This window comes from Entelurus aequoreus, linkage group LG15 (assembly GCF_033978785.1).
Source record: "Entelurus aequoreus isolate RoL-2023_Sb linkage group LG15, RoL_Eaeq_v1.1, whole genome shotgun sequence".
Classification (NCBI taxonomy): Eukaryota; Metazoa; Chordata; class Actinopteri; order Syngnathiformes; family Syngnathidae; genus Entelurus; species Entelurus aequoreus.
The window spans coordinates 25733785-25760127 of record NC_084745.1 but is presented as its reverse complement, the minus strand read 5'-3'; the positions used below and the strand labels follow the sequence as shown (position 1 = coordinate 25760127).

Below are 26343 nucleotides of genomic sequence, written 5' to 3'. Positions count from 1 at the left end.
AGCGGACATTTTGGGACACCATTGTGGCCAGCTATTAAGTCGTCTGTTTTCATCGCAAAATTCCACAGTATTCTGGACATCTGTGTTGGTGAATCTTTTGCAATTTGTTTAATGAACAATGGAGATAGCAAAGAAGAAAGTTGTAGGTGGGAAGCGGTGTATTAGCGGCCGGCTCAGCAACACAAACACGTAGCGGCTACGTCGTAGCCGGTGTTTCATTGTTTACCTTCCCGAACGATGACAGTCAAGCTTTACCATTGGCCTGTGGAGAACTGGGAGAACAGAGACTCTTACCAGGAGGACTTTGAGTTGGATACGCACGCTTGTGGAGATGGGACAACAGAGACTCTTACCAGGAGGACTTTGAGTTGGATACGTGCTACCGTGAGTATGCAGCTGCGGTTTCCAAACATTTGATCGCTCGCCCGTACGTGCGTGCCGCTATGTGCATGTCACGTACGTAACTTTGGGGAAATATATGTGCTGTATGAACTTTGCGTAGGTCAACGGTACTTTGGGCTGTGGGATTGAGTGTGTGTTTGATTTGTATTGGCGGGTTATATGGACGGGAGGGGGGAGGTGTTTGTTATGCAGGATTAATTTGTGGCATATTAAATATAAGCCTGGTTGTGTTGTGGCTAATAGAGTATATATATGTCTTCTGTTTATTTACTGTTTTAGTCATTCCCAGCTGAATATCAGGTCCCAACCGCCTCTCACAGCATCTTCCCTATCTAAATCGCTTCCACTGCCCTCTAGTCCTTCACTCTCACTTTCCTCATCCACGAATCTTTCATCCTCGCTCAAATTAATGGGGAAATCGTCACTTTCTCGGTCCGAATCGCTCTCGCTGCTTGTGGCCATGATTGTAAACAATGTGCAGATGTGAGGAGCTCCACAACCTGTGACGTCACGCTACTTCCGGTACAGGCAAGGCTTTTTTATCAGCGACCAAAAGTTGAGAACTTTATCGTCGATGTTCTCTACTAAATCCTTTCAGCAAAAATATGGCAATATCGCGAAATGATCAATTATGACACATAGAATGGATCTGCTATCCCCGTTTAAATAAGAAAATCTCATTTCAGTAGGCCTTTAAGAATGGCAGTGTGTTGGGTGAGTGACATCAGTAAGCGAGCGGTAGCATGCAGCAGTAGTGGCGACTGGCAAACGTGTCCGGTTGTGTCCTGCAGGAATAAGACAAAAGCAATCAAATTGTCAAGAATCGGCGGCGTCGTAATCCCGACCCGAAAGCGGAGTTTAGCAGACCCATTGTCGGGTAAAGTGAAGGGTGTTACCGACAAAAACATCGACCCTGGAGGGAACGTCTCCTCTGCGCTCCTCGGCTATGGTCTGGGACTCGGAGCCGAACAGCAGGAAAGGTGTAGTTGATCTGTTACGTGATTGGCTGTCAGCATGTCCCTCCTATTGCTCAGTGAATACAGTTACCTGAGTGGCTGTTATCGAGTCCCTCCCATTGCTCAGTGACACTTCCTGTTTCCTGTATTCCCAAAGCACGAGTGACTTCATGAAAATAATCTTGCTTCATAATTTCTGGTTTCTTCTGACCAAAAAATATATAAATATATATAGAAGATTTTATCGGACGCATTTTATATTGATATTGATTCGGTGTCTATCACGATGTATATTGATATCGTATTATCAGCCCAACTCTACACAAGCGTTGGGCATTTTTCTTCGAAAAAGGCTAAATGACGCCTAGTACCCATTGAGAACAGACGCTGGCTTGACTACCATGCGTATTCAATAAGCCGGACGTGACGTCATTTTAAATCCAAGCAATAGCCATGGCCCTTTGGGTTATATACTTCCGGTGTTATGACATCTATTCACAATACCTCATGTCAAAAATATACCTTCTCGCTGGCTACTAATAAATGCTCTAGAACTACAACTGGTTTGTAACTAACAGTGTTAGGATTGTAATAATCCAAATGTGATTAGCAGTAAAGTAGGCAGCGATCAACATTGTGGCTCGGAGAGCGAACGCAGGACACAAGTCAGCTAGCTAGATGATGCTAACTATGCTCACTAGCGAGCTTGTTTCGGCACCCCGATCGTCTCCCTGTTCTGCAATTCAGTGCAGCGTTTAGGCAAGAGGAACAGTCAGTACTTGTGACTGAGGCTAACGTTCAACAATTTTTGTTTAAATCATCTTTTTTGATATTTCATTAAAAAAAACGCAGTAGTGATATTTTCACGCGAAAATTAATGTTTAAAAATGCGGACTTCCCCGTTTTTGTAGACATTTCACATTCCTTTTAGTATAAATGATTGATTGATTGAAACTTTTAGTAGTAGATTGCACAGTGAAGTACATATTCCGTACAATTGACCACTAAATGGTAACACCCGAATAAGTTTTTCAACTTGTTTAAGTCGGGGTCCACTTAAATTGATTCATGATACAGATACTGTATATACTATTTTCACAATACAGTCATCACACAAGATAATCATCAGAGTATATACAATTAATTATTTACATTATTTACAATCCGGGGTGTGGGATATGGAGGGGGGCGGGGGTAAGGATTGGTTGGTAACAACACTTCAGTCATCAACAATTGCATCATCAGAGAAATGGACATTGGAACAGTGTAGGACTGACTTAGTAGGATATGTACAGCAAGTAGTGGACACAGAGAGAGAGAGAGAGATCAGAAAGTATAAGAAAAAGTATTAGAAAAAGTGTCTACATTTGATTATTTACATTTGATTATTTACAATCCGAAGAGGTATGATGTGGAAGGGAGGGTGTTCGTTTAGGGTTGCCGTTGCCTGGAAGTGTTCTTTTAGTGCGGTTTTAAAGGAGGATAGAGATGCCCTTTCTTTTACACCTGTTGGGAGCGCATTCCACATTGATGTGGCATAGAAAGAGAATGAGTTAAGACCTTTGTTAGATCGGAACCTGGGTTTAACGTGGTTAGTGTAATTGTAAGTAATTGTATCCATGAAGCAATTGAGTCCATCAAAGTAGAACAAGCATGCCAAACACAACGACCGTGTTGACAATCAGCTTCTGAAGTGACCGGTCACCCTAATTACGAGGCACCCTCTAGTCGTTGTGGCCCTGAACAATGTTATGCCAGGGGGCGGCCCCGATTCCATCTATCCATCCATTTTCTATATTGCTTATGCTCATTAGGGTAACGGGTAAGCTGGAGCTTATCTCAGCTGACTTTGGGCGAGGTACACCTGAGACTGGTTGCCATTCATTCACAGCCACTGACTCCCTTATAAACATGATCACTGTCAATAGTGCATGTAGACTATTGTCTTGACACTACTGAAGCTGCCATCTTCATTACAGACGGTCTCCCGAATAATGCGTAATGACAAAGCGTAGAGCCAAACATTGTGCTCGTGAACAGGTAAAACATAGAGAGGCTGCAGTGGAGAAACGATGGGTGAGTGAGCGTGGTAGAGTTATACGTTTTTATTCAGCCTGCAGTTTCAAGTGCCACAGCCTTCAGGCACGGCAACGGCCTCCTAAGTGGCTACAGTGACAGCAGAAATTGGGCTTCTGGGTTACAATCTGTCGCCACAAAGCCAGAGACAGCAAAGCACTGAGCGCAGTGGATTACAAAAAAATAATAAGTGGGGAGAAAAAAACCTTGACAGGAGAGTTAGGGCAACGGTAGAGACAGCAATGGGGACAGAGGACAGTTACACTCAACTTAAAAGGGGGAGTGTTAAAAACAGTGGTCAAACTAACCAAGTGTACAATCGAGCGCTTTGTGCGTCACACACGTTCTTACCTTTTTCAGAGGAAACGATATTACAAACGAGACCCAGCCCAGACAACCATTATCCACAAAAATAAACATGTCAAATAAATAGTAGTAATAATAAACCTCAAGCATATCACCTTTGGAAAAGCAGATTATTTTGTTAAAGATTTAGTACTGGTTCTCAGGAGGATAATGTAACATTCATCCATAGCGGTGTGTACAATGCATGTGAGATGAGATTTTCCAGCTCCACAGCACCATCATCTGGACAAAACCTCCAGATTCAATGATTATGTGCATATAATCAAACAGAATTCAAGCAAAGAGTGATGTGTGTGTGTGTGTGTGTGTGTGTGTTACCTCCGGCCTGAGAGTAGCTCTGCTGCAGGCTGTGCAGATAGGTCCGAGGCGGGAAAAGGCGATTGGCAAGCGTCTGGTCCTGTTCTGACAAGCCTGGTCCTCACACACTAACCAGCCCTGCAATTGACAGACAACTTAACAGAGCAGCAATGGATTCTATGGTAAATAATATAAACACATGTAACAAATCCAGGTCAAGGTGTACATAAAGCTTAGAGCAGGGGTGCCCAAACTTTTTGTACCAAAGGCCATATAAAGAGTCCAAGTATGCGCGGGCCATTTTGATATTTTCTTAATTTTGTATTTTGTCTCCGCTCTGTGTTACATGTGATAAGGTGTACTGTTATTAGTTTTTTCAGGGGTGTCCAAATTGCGGCCAGGGCGCAATTTCCGGACAGCAGCTTGGACTTTGTTGGCCCGCAACATTTCGGAAACAACTGTAAAAATGTTAGGAAAGAGAATAAAAAGATGTAATGTAATGAGAAAAATCTTAACTTTTGATACTAGTAATAATAATACCATCACTTATAACACAAAGCTGGCATTAAGTTTTGATATGTGTCAGTTAGGAGCATGTTAAAAAAAATACAAAAATATATCGCATGTTTAGACTTTTCAAATTTCCTATCAAATTTTCAGCATTTTTCTCATGACATTACGTTTTTTTAAAAATATTTTACCGTTTTTTCCCCCGACATTCTGCAGGCCAACAAATCTCGAGCTACAGGCCAAAAATGGCCCCAGACTGTTCTTTAGACACCCCTGCTTTAATCAGTCAATCAATCGTTTATTTATATAGCCCTTAATCACAAATGCCTCAGAAAACTCTGAGTGCTAAATCAGAATCAGAAATACTTTATTAATCCCTGAGGGGAAATTTAAATTTAAAAGGGACATTATGGCACCTTCTGTACAGTTAGAGGTTTAGAGTTAAAGTATTTCTGGCTCTGATTCAGTGCCTTGTTCAAGGGCACCAATGCCCACAGAATTAATCAAGTGTTTTAATCAATGCACTGTGATCTGCGGCAAAAGCGCTTCTAAGGCAAAACAGAAAAACAACCCGCATTTTTTTGTCTACTTGTTTTACGTTGTATCCTTCCAATGTATCCTTCCTTGTGCACTTGTCACACAGCCACAGTTAAGACCCCCCGTGGTGAGTTTGTGACCCTGGGCAGGTGCTGTGGCCTGACTCTCTCAAATGGCCTGAAGTCTTACAAACAGCCCACCCACCCTCTCAGATTCTTATGCCGTGTCATTACTAAGCAGGGGGGAGGGGGAGGGGGTAATGCCCAACTAATGACAGAGCATAAGAACTACCGTCATCAATGCCCACTTCCTTCCTTCCATTCACTCCTAATAAACCCCCCTCAGCACCTGCAAGCCTACTACAGCCTCCTTGGTTGGTGATTCCAGTGGACTGTACTCCTTAAAATGACTGATGCAATTATGCAAATTTGTCAAGCTGTTGAAGCATACAAGCCACACAGCCGATCACATTTTTAAGATAGACAGGCAGTAGATGGACAGAAATCTGAAAGAGAATTCACAGGGAGCACGGAGGTGTGGGGGTGTTAATTGAGGCAGTTTGCCAGAGTTGAGGTGTTCAGTTTGCATAAAGGCCCATAATTGCATAATTATAGCAATGGATGCCAGACATACTGAATGGAGACGTCCAATTGAGTTTCACATAATTTAACCAAGCCAACACACAGTTCACTTGGAAATCTATCTCTCCTTGATTTTTTTTACAGAACCTCTTTCCTAATTTAAAGGGGAATGGTTTCTTTTTACCATTCAAGTCTGGCAAGTGAGCTGCCAAATTACCCAAAAATCTATTGTAATTTTTACAGGGCACAATTTGATGGATAACTTGCCATGAAATCATTAGTCAAGCAGATATATATGTATTTTCTTTAAATAAATAAAAAAGTTTAAAATATACACTAGTTATTACATAATATTAACAGTTTAAAAGGGATGCAATTGAATGCAATACATGTATGAAGATTTTTAGTAAGAAATAAAAAACCTTTTATATTATTTCAAGGGTTTCACGGGCCACTTTAAATGATATGGCAGGCCAGATCGGGCCGCCGGGACTTTGTTTGACACCTGTGCAATAGATAATTTTATATATGTTTTATATGCAGCGCAACACTTTTCCCACATTGTTATGTTACAGCCTTATTAAAAAATAGAATAAATTCATCTTTGTTCTCAAAATTCAACAGACAAAACCCCATGATGACATTGTAATGTACAAAGTTTTTTTTATTTTTTATATATCAAAAATTAAATTTTTTTTAAAATCACGTACGTAAGTAATCACAGCCTTTGCTTAACACTTTGTTGATGCACCTTTGGCAGCAATTACAGCTTCAAGTCTTTTTGAATACAATGCCACAAGCTTGGCACACCTATCTTTGGGCAGTTTCGCCCATTCCGCTTTGCAGCACCTCTCAGGCTCCATCAAGTTGGAAGGGAAGTGTTGGTTTTCATACAGGATGTCTCTGTACATTGCTGCATTCATCTTAGTCTAGTCCGGGAGGTGACCAAGAACCCGATGGTCACTCTGTCAGAGCTACAGCATTCCTCTGAGGAGAGAGGAGAACCTTCTAGAAGGACAACCATCTCTGCAACAACCCATCATACAGGCCTGTATTAAGTTAAAAGTTAAGTTAAAGTACCAATGATTGTCACACCCACACTAGGTGTGGTGAAATGTGTCCTCTGCATTTGACCCATCCCCTTGTTCACCCCCTGGGAGGTGAGGGAAGCAGTGGGCAGCAGCGGTGCCGCGCCCGGGAATAATTTTGGGTGATTTAACCCCCAATTCCAACCTTTGATGCTGAGTGCCAAGCAGGGAGGTAATGGGTCTCATTTTTATCGTCTTTGGTATGTATATTTTGGTATGTAATGTAAAATGGCCAGACAGAGGCCATTTCTGAGTAAAACATTTTTCAAAATGCATACACTCAGGCCATGAGAAACAAAATTCTTTGGTCTGATAAAACAAAGATTGAACTCTTTGGTGTGAATGCCAGGCGTCATGTTTGGAGGAAACCAGATACCGCTTATCACCTGTCCAATACATCTCTACACTGAAGCATGGCGGTGGCAGCATTATGCTGTGGGGATGGTTTTCGGCAGCAGGAACTGGGAGACTAGTCAGGATAGAGGGAAAGATGAATGCAATAATGTACAGAGACATCCTGGATGAAAACCAATGCTTCCCATCCAATTTGATGGAACTTGAGAGGTGCTGCAAAGAGGAATGGGAAAAGAGGAATGGGCGAAACTGCCCAAAGATAGGTGTATATGAGCGTGATCATTGATTCCGATAAATTTGAGTTTGATCAAAAATGGCGGAAAAGTCTTTCAGAAATTACCCCAGTAGTAAACAGTAGGGAAGCAACGATGCTTGGTATAATCCTGCACGAAACAACCCACCTTTGCTGACCGAGATCCTGTGTGTGTCTTTGAATGTGTGTGTGTTTGAGTACGTTTGCGTGAAAGTATTTTTATTTTATTTTACAACAAAAAAAAGAGGTTTGTTTTCTTTTTTTAATAGATTTTTGAATAAACAAAAAACAAGATTTGGATGTCAATCGATTTTTTTGGACACCCCCTTGTCCTTTTTTTTTTAACTTTGTACTTTACACGCAGGGGTACAGTACATGTTCTGCCCCTCTCATCTTGGACTGCCTTTACTACACGTGCCACTTGTAAAAATCCATTAATTTGTACTTGGGATCCCGCACACACTGGGAGAAAAATATATTGTACATACAAATTCACATACACACAATTATTCATACATATATGCACACATACGTAAATGTATTCATTAATACATACACATGCACACACATTGGTACTTACCCACATACATAGGTACCTACGCTCCCACATACATACACAAATACAGTACATACATACACACTCACGGTACATACATCCACACGCACGTCTTCCTTTTTCCCTCTTTCTATCCCCTCCTGCTCCAGTCCGGCTGCGCCAAACATTATTATAAATCCATTTAATAAAGTCAAATACAAATAAGGCAACAAGAGAAGTATCCCACACTTCTCTTTAGTAAAGTAAATCTGTACAGCAAATATGGGCATCTACATCAACAATATGACTTGCCTGAGTATGTGGATATTAATGTATATTAAAATAAACTCCCCAGAAAGAATATGATTAAAGTAAAAAAAACAAAAAACGTATTTTGGTTTCAGATGGCCACAACATATGACACCTAAGCATTTGTGATTGTGTTTTTTTCACCAGCACACACGGGAAAGACATCCATGAACCAAAAACAGTGGAACCTTTAAAGGCCAATTCCCCCAAAGTAGCACAATTTCAGACCTGTCGACTGAGTACTGTTGGGTCCTCAAATGGTCACCGCTGTTTTTATAGCTATTGGTCTTGGAGCGCAACCAAAACTCTCGTTGACTAGTTTGTTTGCATCGTTCGTTGCGAGCAAACATGGGCAATTTGACAGAAAAGGGGAGTGTAATTGCAGCTACAATTAATCTTTGTATTACAATAGTTACTGTATAATGTTGATCCAAAATCTAAAAAAAAGTGTTCATGAAGGTGGACTGTACACCTTCTGAACAGGTCGGATAGAAATAATGCAAAAAAGTAGAGCAATCACAGCCTTAATATTAGTGCAGTCGGGATGTAACCATATGAAAATTTCATATCACAGTTACCCTGACCAAAATTATCACATATATTACCGTAGTATTGTTGAATGTGTCTAAAAAGTATTTATACACACTGAAATCTCTTTTTAAATATCTTAAATAAACTGTTACAAAAAACACAATTTTGCATGCTTTGTTTGTCATGCTTCACTGATAGTGTTTTAGTCTTAGTATTTTCTGTTTTAATGGCTAAGCTTTTATTGTTCTAAATATTGATTTGTACTGTTGCACTTTATTTAAATGAATAGTGCATAACAAATCAAATGTATTATTATTTGTAATTACTGGTTGGCGTTGTGGGGTCCTACTCTGTTTATCGGTCCTTAAACGCTAAGTAAAAACACCTCTGTGTTCTTCCGAGTATATATCCATCACTCTGTTGTTAGAGAGCACATCTTGTAGGTTCAAAGTGCACAACTGAATAGCCTAGTTGCTCAGACAGCAATTTGTTCATATAAGTTTAGATTGCGGTATTTAATTTTTTAATGGAGAAAGACATTAATGTCTCTTGTTTTCATGGAAGAGTTTAAGATAGAAAGCTTGCGCCAGTCCGTCAGTGAGTTTATCAAAGTGGGGTTATCAATCACAATTTTTCAATCATTTTAATTTAAAACGGTGGTACTAACCATTGAGTTTTATCGTAGTTATCATTACCGTTTATCATTACATTCCTAAGCATGAGGTTAGATTTTGGAGGTGCAGATCACGCTGTGTAAGAGGTTTTGCAGGAGAAGGAGATACTGTAGCCGTGTAGCCTCGCAACAGGAGCATACGTCAGGCTTTAGAGTATTCCGAAAGTATCCACAGCATCGTCGACACTGCGTACCTCCCTTCCCTCTTTAGCAAAGAAGTATAACAAGGTAAAGTGGATTTAATTTGTTTTATTCCTATAATCACTGTAGCGACCTGGTGGTTAAAGGTAAGGAGTGTTGTGATTTCAAACCGTAAGTGCAACACAGGGCTCTTGAAAGTGTGTGTCGACAGAACGGCTGCATATAGTGATGACAGTTCAACTCGTTGTTCTGTTTTTTTTTTATTGAACAGAAAATGTATCCTTCCCCCCCTAGTTACTGTATGTATGTTTGATATACAGTACTTTTGTCGAGACTGGAACCCTTTATTCAAGTCTACATTGATTCTACATTTGCTTTACTATACATACCTGTATGTATATTTTTTATAACTGTACTGTTTGTACTACTTCTACCTTCTAATGTAGCTAAAACAATACTATAACATACAATTACAATTGTAAAAAAAAATTTGTCAGACTTGTGTGCGGTCTGTAAAATACGAGCCAGATCTGTAGAAAAATATTGTGACCATCAATAAAAATGTTTTGGGGCGGTACAGGACGTTGATTGATTGATTGAAACTTTTATTAGTGGATTGCACAGTACAGTACATATTCCGTACAATTGACCACTAAATGGTAACACCCGAATAAGTTTTTCAACTTGTTTAAGTCGGGGTCCACGTTAATCAATTCATGGTAACTAATTCCCCTGTAGCCACTGACCACTGGCGAATGACTTTAAAACTTTAAAGTATTTTGAGCATAACCAATAGGGCGATCCACAAATAACGTGTTTCCACATGTCTGTCCAAGGTGTAAGTTAAAATGGGCCAAGCTGATCCCACACACTACAAACTTCATCTTCTTTCCTGAGAAAGTACAGTATAATTGTTTAAACTGTATTGTTAACGTTAACACTGCCTGACTCTTGTACAAATGGATTCCACCTGCGCCCACACCCGCCTGTCATCATTCGCATCTCTAAAGTGAAAAGGCCCGAGAGGGAGAAAAAAATTTATCTACTTGGCAAACACACATGGAACCCCACGCGCACAAACACACCTAATCTCACACACACAATCTCTCACACACACACACACACACACACACACTGAATAGAGCTCAAATGGTTCCACTTTGTACCTCCTCCGCTTAATCAAAGCTTCTCAATTCAACACTTTGACCTTTTGTTCAAAACAGGATTATCACCTTCCCTGGTCTTCATTCACCCTTTCTCTCCCTCTCTGCCTCCCCACTTCTTGTCTTGCCCCTCAGCCGGTTTCCAGGGGCTACCCGCATGTCGAGCGTAATTGCAATAATTTGTTAAATGCCATGGCAACCGTGCTTGGACGGGAGGGGGTAAAGAAGAAGAAGAAAAAGTAGGATGGAGAAGAAGACTCATTTTTGGCAAAGACAGCAGGACCAGTGGAAGAAAACACTCTGTTTGCCTATTCTCAGGGTGCTGGTTTATTAATAAGGAAGGGGGGTACGGGGAGTATATTCACTAATGATGAATGTCCCTGAGGTTTAGAACACACATATAAGTCTAGTTGTGCCCACAGAGGAGCCAGACAAACAGCTCTGTTTGAACTTTCCCTCGGCCTGAAAGGAATCCTTAATTACACAATATTACCCCTCTTCATCGCCCCGCTGTGTGTGCTCTGTCCACTGCGTCAGTCTTAACCGATGTGTGTGTGGTGTAAGTATTCAGTGGTAGCAGCTGTTTCACACATCTTGACAAAGGAGTTGAGAGGGACTAGTTCCCCACACATTCACTCCAATAATTGATTTCTGTTCAGCACTGTGGGAGAGTAACACGCGCACACACACACACGCACGCACACACACTTTCACAGACAGTGCATTCCACTTTCTCTTAGGTCCAATGTCTAAGAAGTTGCCAGAAATTCCTAAGAGAGCAAAAGAGGTGGTGGGAAGGAGGGGTGCCACAAAGACAACACAGGGAACCAATTTTATTCAGCGTTAGACACCTTTTACATCAGAAACTGAGTTTTTATATCCAGATCCAAGTCTGAGGTCAACTTGTAGATTTCAGCCAACGAAACAAGTGGAAGGCAGGAAAATTATGGATATTAGACATAAGCAACACAAGAGGGCACAAAATGAAATAACATTTATTTTACTCTTATTCTGTGGTGGAGTCAGTGTAGTGAGCTGCTCCTTAACTCCTTTAATTATCAATAAAGGCGTTTGGTGGTACAAATATTCAGAAAATATGGCTTGCCTGTCTAGTAACACAGTTGTATTGCAGGACAGGAAACTGGTGTATAGTATAAACTTGAAAAGCTCAAAAAGCGATGAATTTGACTTTCTAGGTGTTTGGCAAAGCTGAAGCAGGCTAATTTAAATCACAGTTTTCTCATGACTCATATCTATACGCATCAAAGCGAAGAGTTGTTACACGTGCCTAGCCCAAAATATTTGGTCACCGACGAGTGTCCATTAACCTATCCTAACAGAATTGCAAAACTGCACGCTGACTACGAAAGAGACAAACTTGTTATTGAAAAGTATTGGCATTTTAGTATTTTCATGGATAATGCTCCAACAAAAATGCCTGCTGCTGTTTTAATTTTGCAGGCATAATGTGCTCTTTGGTGGAAAATGTCAGCGCAGTGCCCCGCTGAGGTTTAGCTTCATCTTTTGTCCGATAAATTATTTGATTGCTTTGCATTACAGCACTGGCTGACTCAATTGTCACATGCCGTGGCTATTTTATGATGTCTAAGTTTGTTTGAAGAAATGCTTTCACCTCGGTGACTCTTCAAACCAAATGAAAGCACCTTCGGAGATGTCAAACCTTCCAATTCACCAGAAAGCTCAGGAGGAAATCAGAAGAACTTAAAATATGACAGAATAGCACACTAAAGTGAGTATAGTACACCCCTCACATTTCACAAACTATTCTATGACAGTATACAGTATCTTCTCTCGGGACGATACTATAGAAACTGTGATATACTTACAAGTAGTCTGGGTACAGACTTTACAGCAGTTTATATTCACTATCCCCTGTAAATTACAAGACATTATTACCTATAGTCAGGGATGGTAGTTGTAGTGTCATGAAATAGGGTTGCATGAGTGCCGCTGGTAGTGAAAAGCAGTGGTTTCATTGAGGGAAATATGAATTTCTTAACATACATGAACAAAGAAACACTTAAGATTTTTGGGAAGTTTTATAAGGGTAACTGCCCCTTTTTTTATTTTGCTCATCATCCAGAATTCTGAAGTGAGACAAGAACGGTGTTTTGTTTGAGTTCTAAATAGTGAAAAACTGCTAGTACGAGGTGGCTAACAATGTAGGTATATAGGATTAATTTATTCTGACTATAAAGCGCTATTAAAACATCTTAAAAAAACACCAACAACACTGCATTAACATGCCATGACCTGCATATAGCGACATTGTTATTGTAAGAGTGAACACAGACAAACTACTATACTGGTGTTGTGACACATTGCCTTGCTCACACTGCTCTTTTGACCACGAGCGAGTAGCCAACTACTAACTAGCTTGAACAGTTAATACACGTTGGTTGCGACCCACCAAAAGATAAAGAATAAAAAGCTTGAGCTGCTTCTGCTGTGGGATTGCCTTTAAGTTAAAAAAGGTAATGCTATGTTATAAACCACGTATCTCATCTGTATATAGTAGAAGGTTGCACCAAGGTGGAAAGTTGGTCAACTTTGACAAACCACACGCTACCAACCTGATACTGTATTGTTCTCATCATGTGGAATGCAGCATAAAACAATTACAAAATTGCTAAAAAGCATTTTTTATCTGAGAAATGAGCATGATAATGCTCCAAGGCTCTCAAAAAGTCTGCTATTGGTGGTAACAAACAGAAAGTGCTCTCTGGTTTTTTGTTGACATTGATTTTACAGCGCATAGCAATGAACTCTGCAGTGGCTATGCGCTCTGTGAAATCAATGCACAGAAAAAGTAACAGTAAAGCTTAAAATGAGCAAAATACTGTAACTTTTACATGTTATCATGAATGTGCCTGTTACTAAATTACATACATACTTACAGAACAGTGTTGGAGGTTTTGGGATGTTTTTTAGAGGGCTTTATGGGCGGAATGGATCGTATCACCATTACCTGCATTGTAAACCATCTCCTACTAGGTGTTTTTCACTATTTAGAATGCACAGAAAAGAGAAATACATGTGTGTCCTTGTCTCAAGGATGTGGATAAAGGGGCAAAAAAGTGCAGTTCCCCTTTAACACCGAGGTTGCTGAACTGTGAAGCCTAACTACTTCCATGAAATATTGTCCATCCTTACGATTTTAAAAATAATTCATACTCTACATGAGCACAGACAACTGTGTGTTGAGAGAACACACAACAAAGGGCGTGTTACTATTTTGAAATGGGCAGGATCTAAGCTGTACTCATTGCAGCTCCTATGAAATAATAATAATAATAATAATGACGGATTAGATTTATATAGCGCTTTTCAAGTCACTCAAAGCGCTTCACAGAGAAGTGAGAACCCATCATTCATTTTTACAACTCATTCATTCATCATTCATTCACCGGTGTGAGCAAATGTTAGACAATTGACAACAACAATACTCACAGAGTAGTATTTTCTGATGTGGCGTCGGATATCAAGCAGCAGTTTGTTGCTGATGTTGGAAGCGTAGTCGATAGGGCGGCCAGCACACGGCACATGACAGCATCGCAGCAAGCTCGGCTCCAACTTTGACCCCTGAATGACAAATTAGGCACAAAAATATTCAATCACTTCGATTGTTTCCCCTTCTCTGAAAGGAATGACATGCATTCAGGTGCAGCTAAACCGTGGAAAAAACATGACTATGAATGAACAACTAACCGATTTGTCTTTTTTGACTCCTGCTGTATCAGTGGAAACCTGGACTATATTTACTCAGACAATTCTTGGTTAACAGTGATGACCCAACCAGCTGAGAGCGTCAAGCAGAACATTTGAGTGAAGTTGTCTCTCACAGAGTCATCTGCTGCTCCGCTCAATAGTGCTCTGCGGCCATCACTGATTCGCCCACTGCAGTGAAATCAATCGCCGCTCTGGCCACGAGGAGAAAAACATACTTGTCTTGTATTCTCATTGGAAGTTAAAGGAAGAGTACACCTGCGTGACTTATTTCTATTAAAGTACACAATCCTGATGGAGGTGGAGGGGTGGGATCCTGCCTTGATGTGCCCATTATCTGTACTCTCAATACATGAGGTAAGTCATTTAGTATACAGTTTATAGTCATTATTTTAATTGTGCAAATTGCATTTCTAAAAGTGTAAGCCAACTCTTAATGAAACATCACAGTCCGATAACATTCAACAAAATACAGCAGTTTTAAACACGTTATTTGACTGACAGGAATTAAAGAAGGTTTTACAAAACTTATATGCAGTGACACCCCTACACGACAACCGCCTAACTCCCTTTAAATGCTGTTCAATGAATTAAGCCGCTCTATCTTCGTGTTCCATTCCTTTCCTACTCTACATGACGTCCTCCCCTGCTACTTTTTTAACTCGCTTACTTCATTCCGATAACAGACATCCACCACCAAACAAAATTATGCACCTCCTTACTTCACTTGACAGTTCTTTAATGACCGAGCAATTACAGAAACTATGAAACACTCGGCTCGGTGTGAGGATTGCGGAGGAGTTGCAATTAATCTGCCGATTCATGGCTTACAACATGACCCAACGATCATATCTTGACATTCGGCCCGGCCCTCCTCCTCCTCGTCTTAAAAGGCACACGTTAGCTCGTCGCCCGTTTTTAAATGGTTTATAATGTCATCTGACTGTTATTCATCTGTGGCACGATTTTGTGCGACGCACACAGCTTGGTGATTTAACAGGCCGCCCCGTTAAAAGTGAACACCGGGGAAATCCCAGCAGTCCAATCCAGCTATCGCCCGGCTCTCCCGCCACCTTCATCAAACAATTTTCCTCCCGTCTGTCCCCCATCAGCTGTCATGGCCTCCTCCTAACATCTCTGGCTCTGCGTCAAGGCCCATCTGTCCTCCCCTCTCACTGAGCCGATCATGTTCCCTATCCTAATTAGTTTACCGTCTTATCAGTGACGGTGTGTCTATGCACAAACACAAGAAATAAGACACATCTCGGACAATTCAACTTGCATTTTATCTTGGTATCAGGTATACTTTGACCGTGCAGACACTTTTCTTCCTGCATGTTTGTGTCAGTGAGTGCTTATGAGATACGATGTCATCCAAATATGGCGATAACGCCGCTTAATTTAATACAAGCTGTTTATGCCAGCAGACGATAAGGGGGGTTGTCAGGTTTATTAGCTTTTTAGACATGAAAAGCCTGTGTGCCCTGCTCCTCATTACAAGACGATAGCACACCCACAACCTTGGCCTGACAAATGGTGGAAGATCTGTGCATGTGTGTGTGTGTCTACAGAGCAGCAGAGGTTAAGGAGAGGCTTTTCAAGTTGTGGAGTCCAAACTATGCCAATGAAAACAGAGTCCACATTGGAGCCAAGCAGCTGTCTAAAAATACAGGCAGAGACACAATATAGTGGATGACTGCATCATGAATCCACATTCTTTGACTTAACTGCTTCGGGTCCATTTCATTAGTTGAACATCCCCCCAATATTGATTAAAATGCAAACTTTGGCATTTCATACAACCCCTATTTTTTGTATGTATAGTGCACACACAGGGCAACTTATGTTTGCACAGCAGGCTAAGCTGCAAGGACGTATGTTCAACTATGCAGTCTGAAGGCTGCATGTTAGCAGTGAACTCAATTGGCCGTCTGCAATGCATACAAGCTATTTGTAAGAAAATGGTTTCTATTTTTATCAGTCTAAAATCTTAATCAAAGCTGAACATTATAATTATAGGGCAGCATGTCAATTGATTTATTTAAAAAAGGCAAATACCGTCTCCCGATCATGGGATTGTATCAGGGCCCGATGTTTGCCTTTTTTAACTCAAGCCCAGCTTTGTACTGCAGTTGTGTAAAAGTGTTTACATGCTAAAGATTGCACCATATTAATGATTCCTTTAAAAGGGACGTACACTCAGGTAGATATAATTACGTTTCCATATTCCTTGTTATGCACATGCAAATATTGCATGAATTCCAGGAGGGTGAGTGTCTTGCCAGAACACAGGCTCGAATTTAAGAGCAAATTGCAAGGAACGTGTCATCTATCCGCTTCAAAAATACTATTCCTCACCACCGTGTCAGAAAACAAACTAAGTTTCTTCCGTGTGATAATAATCACTGGAGGACTAAAAGAAAATGAATGGCTAAGCATGCTACTCACACACACACAAACACGCGCACACCAAGCAGCAAGACATAAAAAGGTACCGGTAATCGCGTAAGCTTCAATGTAAAGTAGGGGTGATCGATACAGATGTCGACACTATCAATACCTAGTGCCGTATCAGTATATTACAGATACGAAAGATCAATATTTTCTTGTTTTTATTGTTAGAAAATATTATTTGGTTGTTTTTGTTATTGTTTACAAACTCAGGGTATACATCTCTGGATAAAGGAAGGCTTTGAAGGCAAAACCCAATTGATTTAAATGGGAATCAACAGTAGATTTTGCTTTTGTTTAGATATTGTGTACTAGCTACATTTTTTTGTTTATAAAAACATGTATGTAGCATTCAGTATGACACATTTAAAATATCTGCTCTACAACAACATTAGCAAATTACAATTTTAATAAGATAAGCTTTAAAACAATGTGATATTGTGTTTACTTTATTCACTTGCTATAAAACATTTTCAGTTTTATAATATATTGTCCAAGTATCAGATCAGAACCCAAAATCGGTTGGATCTGAGGCCAAAACAATCCGATTAGAGACCAAAAATGTTGTTGGCGTTCAAAGTGTGACAGGAGAACAAACTCACAGCTCCTTCAAACACGCTCTCGTAGGTGTTCTCCTTGCCACACTGGTGGCAGGTGAACATGAACCGCTCGCAGTCTTTGAAGCGCTCATCGTCGGTCAGTTGGATAGGTCCTCCCAGCATGTTGTCAGCCTCCTCCTCTCTCTGGTGCTGCTGGTGAGACCGGAACTGAGTAGGGTCCAGGCCTGCGGTCGTCAGCGGGCAAAAATAAAAGCTCTTTCTAATTTTGAGTGGTTTAGTACTAACAACACAAACATGTGGAAGAAGCAGTGAAAATGTGCTTACCAAGCCAGGTGGCTATGAGGACGCTGTCGATGCCCTCAATGGGTTCACAGATTCGGGACACCACAGGATGAATCTGCTGTGCCAGATAGTACTGAGTGTCCAAACTGAGACCCTCTTGCTTTTGAAGCTGCTCTAAAGCGTACGCTCTTTGACTGGCTGCTAGTGTGGAGCCATCCTGGGGTAGAAAGGGTCATACATTGGTGTGAGCAGAAAATTGGACTTAAAATGCTATTTCCCCTTACATTCATCCCGTTTATAATATTTTTTAATATACCTCTCAAAGACCATACAATTGTGTTCTTATATCATTTACTTAGGCAACAAAGGGTTATTATAGACTAGTGCAGGGAAGGAAATTAACTTTTCTGCTCCAGTATAACTGAGCAATGTCCATCAAGCCACAGTTAGATATGTTTGGTGTGGAAGAAAATAAGTGACCCATGCAGAGCTCTGACCTTAACCCCGTCAAACACAAAAAGTGCTGATTTTTAACCAAACCTTCTCATCAAACATCAGTGACTGGAAGAATGAATGGAAGCTCTTATAGTTGGACAACTAATTAAATTTTTCTCATGTGTACAATATTTTGTTTCTTTTTTTTTGTTCCGGGAGACATAGTCTTCCCAACGTGTCCTGGGTCTTCCCCGTGGCCTCCTATCGGTCGGACATGCCCTAAACACCTCCCTAGGGAGGCGTTCGGGTGGCATCCTGACCAGATGCCCGAACCACCTCATCTGGCTCCTCTCGATGTGGAGGAGCAGCGGCTTTACTTTGAGCTCCCCCCGGATGGCAGAGCTTCTCACCCGGCGGAGGAAACTCATTTCGGCCGCTTGTACCCGTGATCTTGTTCTTTCGGTCATAACCCAAAGCTCATGACCATAGGTGAGGATGGGAACGTAGATCGACCGGTAAATTGAGAGCTTTGCCTTCCACCACCCCGGTCTGCCAATCCAGAGGTACCGTCCCCGATGGCCACGCGATGCTGCAGAGTCTTGTCAACCAAGACAGCCCCACAGCATCCAGAGCCTTAAGGAACTCCGGGCGGATCTCATCTACCCCCGGGGCCTTGCCACAGAGGAGCTTTTTAACTACCTCAGCAACCTCAGCCCCAGAAATAGGAGAGCCCACCACAGATTCCCCAGGCACTGCTTCCTCATAGGAAGACGTGTTGGTGGGATTGAGGAGGTCTTCGAAGTATTCCTTCCACCGATCCACAACATCCGCAGTCGAGGTCAGCAGAACACTATCCTCACCATACACGGTGTTGATAGTGCACTGCTTCCCCTTCCTGAGGATGGTGGTCCAGAATCGCTTCGAAGCCATCCGGAAGCCATCCGGAAGTCGTCCGGAAGTCGTTTTCCATGGCTTCCCCTAACTCCTCCCGTATCCGAGTTTTTGCCTCCGCGACCACTGAAGCCGCACACCGCTTGGCCTGTCGGTACTTGTCCGCTGCCTCAGGAGTCCTATGAGCCAAAAGAACCCGATAGGACTACTTCTTCAGCTTGACGGCATCCCTGACAGCCAGTGTCCACCAACGGGTTCTAGGATTACCGCCACGACAGGCACCAACTACCTTGCGGCCACAGCTCCAATCAGCCGCCTCGACAATAGAGGTGCGGAACATGGTCCACTCAGACTCAATGTCCAGCACCACCCTCGTGACATGTTCAAAGTTCTTCCGGAGGTGGGAATTGAAACTCTCTCTGACAGGAGACTCTACCAGACGTTCCCAGCAAACCCTCACAAAGCGTTTGGGCCTGCCAGGTCTGTCCGGCATCCTCCCCCACCATCGCAGCCAACTCACCACCAGGTGGTGATCGGTGGAAAGCTCCGCCCTCTCTTCACCCGAGTGTCCAAAACATGAGGCCGCAAATCCGATGACAACTACAAAGTCGATCATGGAACTGCGGCCTAGGGTGTCCAGGTGCCAAGTGCACATATGGACACCCTTATGTTTGAACATGGTGTTCATTATGGACAATCTGTGACGGGCACAAAAGTCCAATAACAAAACACCACTCGGGTTCAGATCCGGGCGGCCATTCTTCCCAATCACGCCTCTCCAGGTTTCACTGTCGTTGCCAATATGAGCGTTGAAGTCCCCCAGTAGAACGAGGGAATCACCCGGGGTAGCACTCTCAAGTACTCCCTCAAGTGAATCCAAAAAGGGTAGGTACTCTGAGCTGCCGCTTGGCGCGTAAGCGCAAACCACAGTCAGGACCCGTCCCCCCACCCGAAGGCGGAGGGAGGCTACCCTCTCGTCCACTGGGTTGAACTCCAACGTGCAGGCTCTGAGCCGGGGGGCAACAAGAATTGCCACCCCAGCCCGTTGCCTCTCACTGCTGGCAACGCCAGAGTGGAAGAGAGTCCAGCCTTTCTCGAGAGAACTGGTTCCAGAGCCCTTGCTGTGCATCGAAGTGAGTCCGACTATATCTAGCCGGAACTTTTCCACCTAGCGCACGAGCTCAGGCTCCTTCCCCCCAGCGAGGTGACGTTCCACGTCCCAAGAGCTAGCTTCTGTAGCCGAGGATCGGACCGCCAAGTGCCCTGCCTCCGGCTGCCGCCCAGCTCACATTGCACCCCACCTCTATGGCCCCTGCTATGGGTGGTGAGCCCATTGGAGGGGGGACCCACGTTGCCTCTTCGGGCTGTGCTCCAAATGCAAAAATCATAAAGAGTACAAACAATGTTATTCTATTATCTAACTTCCTTTAACTGAATAGCCATTTGTGATTTATAGCATGACATCAATCAATCAATCAATCAATGTTTATTTATATAGCCCTAAATAATAAATGTATTGCAGTCATGTTGTTTATGTTTCAAAATTATTCAACTATTCAATGTCAAAATACAGTATAAACAGTATAAATAATTAACAAAATGTCAGCTACTATCTTGTTCAAAAACACCAATGAAAATATAATTTAGCTTTTAGACAGGCTATACTGTAGCAAAAGTCATCACATGTCTGTCACAATCCTATGTGTTCTTAAATGTGTATTCCACGTCTTCCATATCGAGAGCAGTTTTGATTTGGGCTTACATGGTAAACAACTAAAATTAATATTTTGGGCATTGTTTTATCCAGAAGCATATATTTGTCCAAATGTGGCCAAGTAGGCGCATTGTTGGTTTCCCGGACGTCTACATTGCTAAAAGAAAAAACTAAGAAATAGAATCCCTCTGCCACCTTCTACTATTTTTTTAAATAATATAATATATATATATATATATATATATATATATATATATAATATATTATATATTATATATATATATATATATATATATATATATATATATATATATATAATATACATCGCCCACTTCAATATCCCCTCTTCTCTTCTCTGACTCTCTCGTCGTCATTTGGGATGTGCGCGTCTGTTGTGATTTCCCTTCTTGGTTCGATGACCCGCCCTATCTTGCCTCCGATTGGCCTGTTCGTAATGTTTTGCCCTAATCTTAACCAATCGTGACTCATCATAGTAAACCAACCAACCAATCATGGATTTTCTTATACGTAAACCAAACAATCATCATTTATGTTTCCCGTATATTTTGTCCCCTGCCCGTGGAGTTATTCGCTATGTAGCTTCGATTTTTAAGTTCATCATTTTTAATTGAAAACCATACTTTTTACCACAAAAACCGTACTCATTACGGGAAAACCATAGTTGTTGGCAGGTATGGCGACGAGACGGATCAAGATATTAATACACAATGTACTGTAGGTCAGAAAAAACTAAGAAAAACTGAAAATATTTTTTTAATTGGGGCTGTTTTTCTTCAGCTGAAACTGGGCCCTTAGTCAGGGTGCAGGGAATTATGAACAGTTCCAAATACCAGTCAGTGTTGGCCATTTGCGGCCCGCAGCTAATTGTTTACCGGCCCGCCACACATTCTGCAAAAATTGCAAAATTAATAATATTGCAAAAATTTAAAAAAACATTTTAAAAAAGTGGAATGAGGTGAAATCTAACAAGAAATAGTTGCAATGTTGACACAAAGCTGCCATGCAGGCTGTTTTTTTTCTTTTGTCTTTCTTTTTCTTTTTTTTTGCCATTGCTAAAAAAAAAAAAAAAAGACTAAAAATCTATGTTATAATGAATAATTACTTAAAAAATATCACTTTAAAATGTTTTATGTGGAAAAAATATTGCATATATTGTGTGGTTGCCATATAAAAACATCAAAGTTTTAATTGACAAAAGAGCATAAAACAAACAAAATAATAGTTCAAACGTAAAATCGACAGATATATCTGAAGTTGATCTCGTAATTTAAATAAATAAATAATGATAAATGGGTTATACTTGTATAGCACTTTTCTACCTTCAAGGTACTCAAAGCGCTTTGACAGTATTACCACATTAACCCATTCACACACACATTCACACACTGATGGCAGGAGCTGCCATGCAAGGCGCTAACCAGCAGCCATCAGGAGCAAGGGTGAAGTGTCTTGCCCAAGGACACAACGGACGTGACTAGGATGGTAGAAGGTGGGGATTGAACCCCAGTAACCAGCAACCCTCCGATTGCTGGCACGGCCACTCTACCAACTTCGCCACGCCGTGTTAAAAGTAAAAAAAAAACTAATAAAAATGTATCACTTTATGAGTGGGGGACCTTTTGGATCCCAAATATATTTAGTAGGTTTTTATTTACTTTTCACTGTGATTACTCAAAAATATTAAAGAATTAAAATCAATGGTGTCCTGCATTATTGATCTTTTAAGGCTCTAATTACTAAATACTGCATATTTCAGATTTACTATAAAAAAACAAAGTTATCTTTTGACAGAAAAGGCATAAAACCTTTTTTTTTTTTTTTTTACTTTATATCAACCTGAAGTTGATATAGAGATTTACTGTAAGAGTTAAATAAAAAATAATAATAATTTAACTTATTTTTAACAGTTTAATGACTGAGACCCTTTGTAGTCCCCGGGAGCCCTAAAGGTAAAAAAAAAAAAAAATCCATATATTTTGTTAGGGTTTGAAAATGAAAAATATCAATATGGCCCCCGCATGCTTAAATTTTTCCGTGTACGGCCCTCAGTGGAAAAAGTTTGGACACCCCTGATGTAGAGGAACTTAATCTTTCAGCACAACAATGACCCAAAAGCATGCATCTAAGGCTATGTCTACACTAAGACGGATAACCCCTTAAACGAATAATAAATTAGCCTAAGCATCGTGTCAGCCACACTAAACCATCGTTTAAGGTATTTTTTACACCGGTATGTATTTCGCCATGTATTTCTTGAATCTCCGGCTCTTAAGCTTTGTATGGACTCAGCGATCGTTTACAAACCGAGTTCGGAGAGGAAGGGACGCCAGAAAGACTGCGCCCCACACAGGAAGTGACGTCGGACATAACGCGCCACAGCCAGCTTCATAACAACCTGTTTCCACTCGGAGGTAAACACTAGAAATATTGAGGCGAGTCATCCAGACATGCCGTGTTTCCCCTTCCTCTACATGTACAGACACTTGTGGAAATCACACATGAATACCTTAAGAGAAAGCGATTGCAGCTATTTGGGATACAACACTTATCAGACGGCAAGAGAACTTTCGAATGGACAATGAAGGTGAAGGCAAAAGAGTGAGGAATGTCCTGACCAGATATCTAGATTCCTAGATTGATTGATGTAAAATGTTCTTTATCACATTGTTTACTTTCAAGTTTTTATTAAAGATTTGATTAATTTATGATGTCTCCCGTGTGATTCACTACAATAGGGCCCCACACCACACTGGATTCCAGTTAATTGAAATACCACAACACTGGATATTGTTCAGATAAGTTCAATTTAATTTAAGGACTTGCACACAAAGCAACACTGGACGTGTGCATTTTCCGTGCATGCGTGCTAGGTCGCGTCGCGCCGGGGGACGGAGGGGTGGAGGGGGTCTTAAACGACCATTGTGTGTTTGTGGACAAGGATATGGTTATGTGGGATTTACCCTGGATAACCTTAGTGTAGAAGGTATCTACATCAACAAAAGAACAGCTTCACCGGAATACGATCGAGGCTTTGGAATGGCCCAGTCAGAGTCCAGATCTGAATCCAATCTGTGGGGTGATCTGAAGAGGGCTGTGCAAAGGAGATGCCCTCGCAATCTGTCAAATTTGGAGCGGTTTTGCAAAGAAGAGGGGGCAAATATTGCCACATCAAGATGTGCCACACTATAGGTTCTTACCCAAAAAGACTAAGTGCTGTAATAAAAGCCAAATGTGCTGCAAGAAAGTAGTATAGTTTATATTTTTCCTCTTTAAAGGCTTCAGTTTGTATTTTAATTGCATTGTGCAGATTATAGGTTATGTTTAAGGTGGAAAAAGTTGTATTATTCCTTCTCTTGCTGTCATTTTAATACATCACGAAAACCTTGACATTTGAACAGGGGTGTGTCGACCTTTGGTATCCACTGTACAATGCAATGGAAAGTATCTAAAAAAACCTCACTTGCATGTAGCCCGGGAAACAATGTGAATGCTTTTTTTTTAGCACTTGTGTGTGTGTGTGTGTATTAATGCGCACACGAATGTATATCGACGGACGATATCAGAAAATCATCGCCCATAAGTCAATAAATGTATTACTCTTGTTGTATTGTTGAGTTCGGTTAAAGAATATGAGCGGTCGCGCATTTTTTATGACTCAGTAGCTGAAGCCTGACTCTCTGAAATTTTGAGTGTTTCAAAATCTTTTTTTTTTCATTACAAAGAGGCTAAAACTAATGTTTAAATTTCCATGTTCATGTTGGCATGGCCATAGATGTCTCTGAGGTATGAACGCACCTTGCAGATGATATAAGAGACTGTATCACCGGCTTTGACCCTGTGTCCACCCTGGGAGTTGATCCACAGAGCCACGTGGACATGGGGAAGGCTCTTCTTATCAGGATAGTCGTGAGGGTCTTTTGTCAGTGCCTGAGGTGAGAAAAGAAAGAGGCGGGTGTAAATTGATGCGACTTCAATGTTAAGTAGGGCACTTGTTCATTACCTTGTTTATCTCATATTGTTGGAGTGGTATGGCCCCGCTGGCTACCTTCTCCCCCATCTCCACAAGGTGTTTCTGTATGTTTTCCACAATGACGTCACGACTCTGGTCTGACAAGATCTGACCGATGACGTAGCTGCAACAGGAGAGGGCAGCCACATGTAAAGGAATTGCATACACGACCCAACTAGTATTGACTTCGTGCAACATACTTGCCACATTCCTTGGCCAGGTCACACCAATCTCGCCGCACAATGTCCAAGCCTTTCAGCTCCTGCTTTACGCTGTAGCGCCCGTCGCCGTGATGCTCCACCACCAGGGCTGCATATTTTTTTTTCTTCAGCAGCAGAAGTGACTTAAACACTCCATCAATGTCAATCTCCAGCAGTTTGTACAGCTTGTTTACTTCAGCTTTCACCTAGAAAGTGGGAAATAAGAAAAAGGCAATCAAAGGCAAGCATTAGGAAAAGGAAACAGTAATCTTCTGTCACTGTTTTTTAATGATCGATTCATACCTTGTTGCCCAGCTTGAAGACTTCCTCCAGAGATCTGCTGTTGGTGTTGATCATAATAGAGTCAGTATCTCCATAGATGACATCCAGATTCATCTGATAAGATTACATAAAATAATCACAATAATAAATTACACAGAGACACACACTGGCCACAATGTAAATGTTCTTGTCATTTCTGCTCCATTGCAGCTAAATAAAGTCACTAGAACTCCTCACAGTATGTAGTCAAGTTCTACGCAACTGCCAAACACAGTCACAACAATATAGATTGTTGAATGAATAACTTTTTGACACTGTTAATAAAAACTGAGCACTGTTATCTTTGTGAAGGCCCAATTTTTAAATCAAAATGACCACATATATGATGCCTAATGCAGTGCCCTATAAACTGAATTGTTGACATAATGTACTATAATAACATCCATATTTATTAGGATGTCCCGATCAACATTTTTGGCCTTCAATTCCCAATTCAAATTTTTGGCCTCAGAACAGATCTGATACGTTGACAATAGATTATAGAATTGAAAATGTTTTATAGCAAGTAACTAAAGTAAAGACAATAATACCATTTACTACAATGTACCTACTTAAATTTAGAATTTGCTAATATTGTTATAAATCAGATGATATATTTGTGGTATTGAATGCCGCAAAAAATGTTTAAACAAAATAAAGTGGCTAGTGCCCAATAACTAAACAAAAGCAAAAACTACTAAAGGCCTACTGAAATGAAATGTTCTTATTTAAACAGGGATAGCAGGTCCACTTGATCATTTCGCGATATTGCCATATTTTTGCTGAAAGGATTTAGTAGAGAACATCAACGATAAAGTTCGCAACTTTTGGTCGCTGATAAAAAAGCCTTGCCTGTACCGGAATTAGCGTGACGTCACAGGTTGAAGAGCTCCTCACATCTGCACATTGTTTACACCAGCAGCGAGAGCGATTCGGAACG

General features: G+C 41.1%; 1 protein-coding gene across 1 annotated transcript in view; it reads right to left on the bottom strand.

The window, feature by feature from the left end:
- Positions 1 to 26343, bottom strand: part of pola1 (polymerase (DNA directed), alpha 1) — a 150150-nt gene that overhangs the window by 49939 nt on the left and 73868 nt on the right. The window contains exons 28-35 of the mRNA XM_062021121.1: positions 25386 to 25478; positions 25083 to 25288; positions 24874 to 25006; positions 24669 to 24800; positions 17855 to 18029; positions 17573 to 17754; positions 14244 to 14375; positions 4119 to 4235 (exon numbers count right to left, since the gene is read on the bottom strand). Coding sequence (XP_061877105.1) covers positions 4119 to 4235; positions 14244 to 14375; positions 17573 to 17754; positions 17855 to 18029; positions 24669 to 24800; positions 24874 to 25006; positions 25083 to 25288; positions 25386 to 25478 — 1170 coding nt within the window. The remainder of the gene's footprint in view (positions 1 to 4118; positions 4236 to 14243; positions 14376 to 17572; positions 17755 to 17854; positions 18030 to 24668; positions 24801 to 24873; positions 25007 to 25082; positions 25289 to 25385; positions 25479 to 26343) is intronic.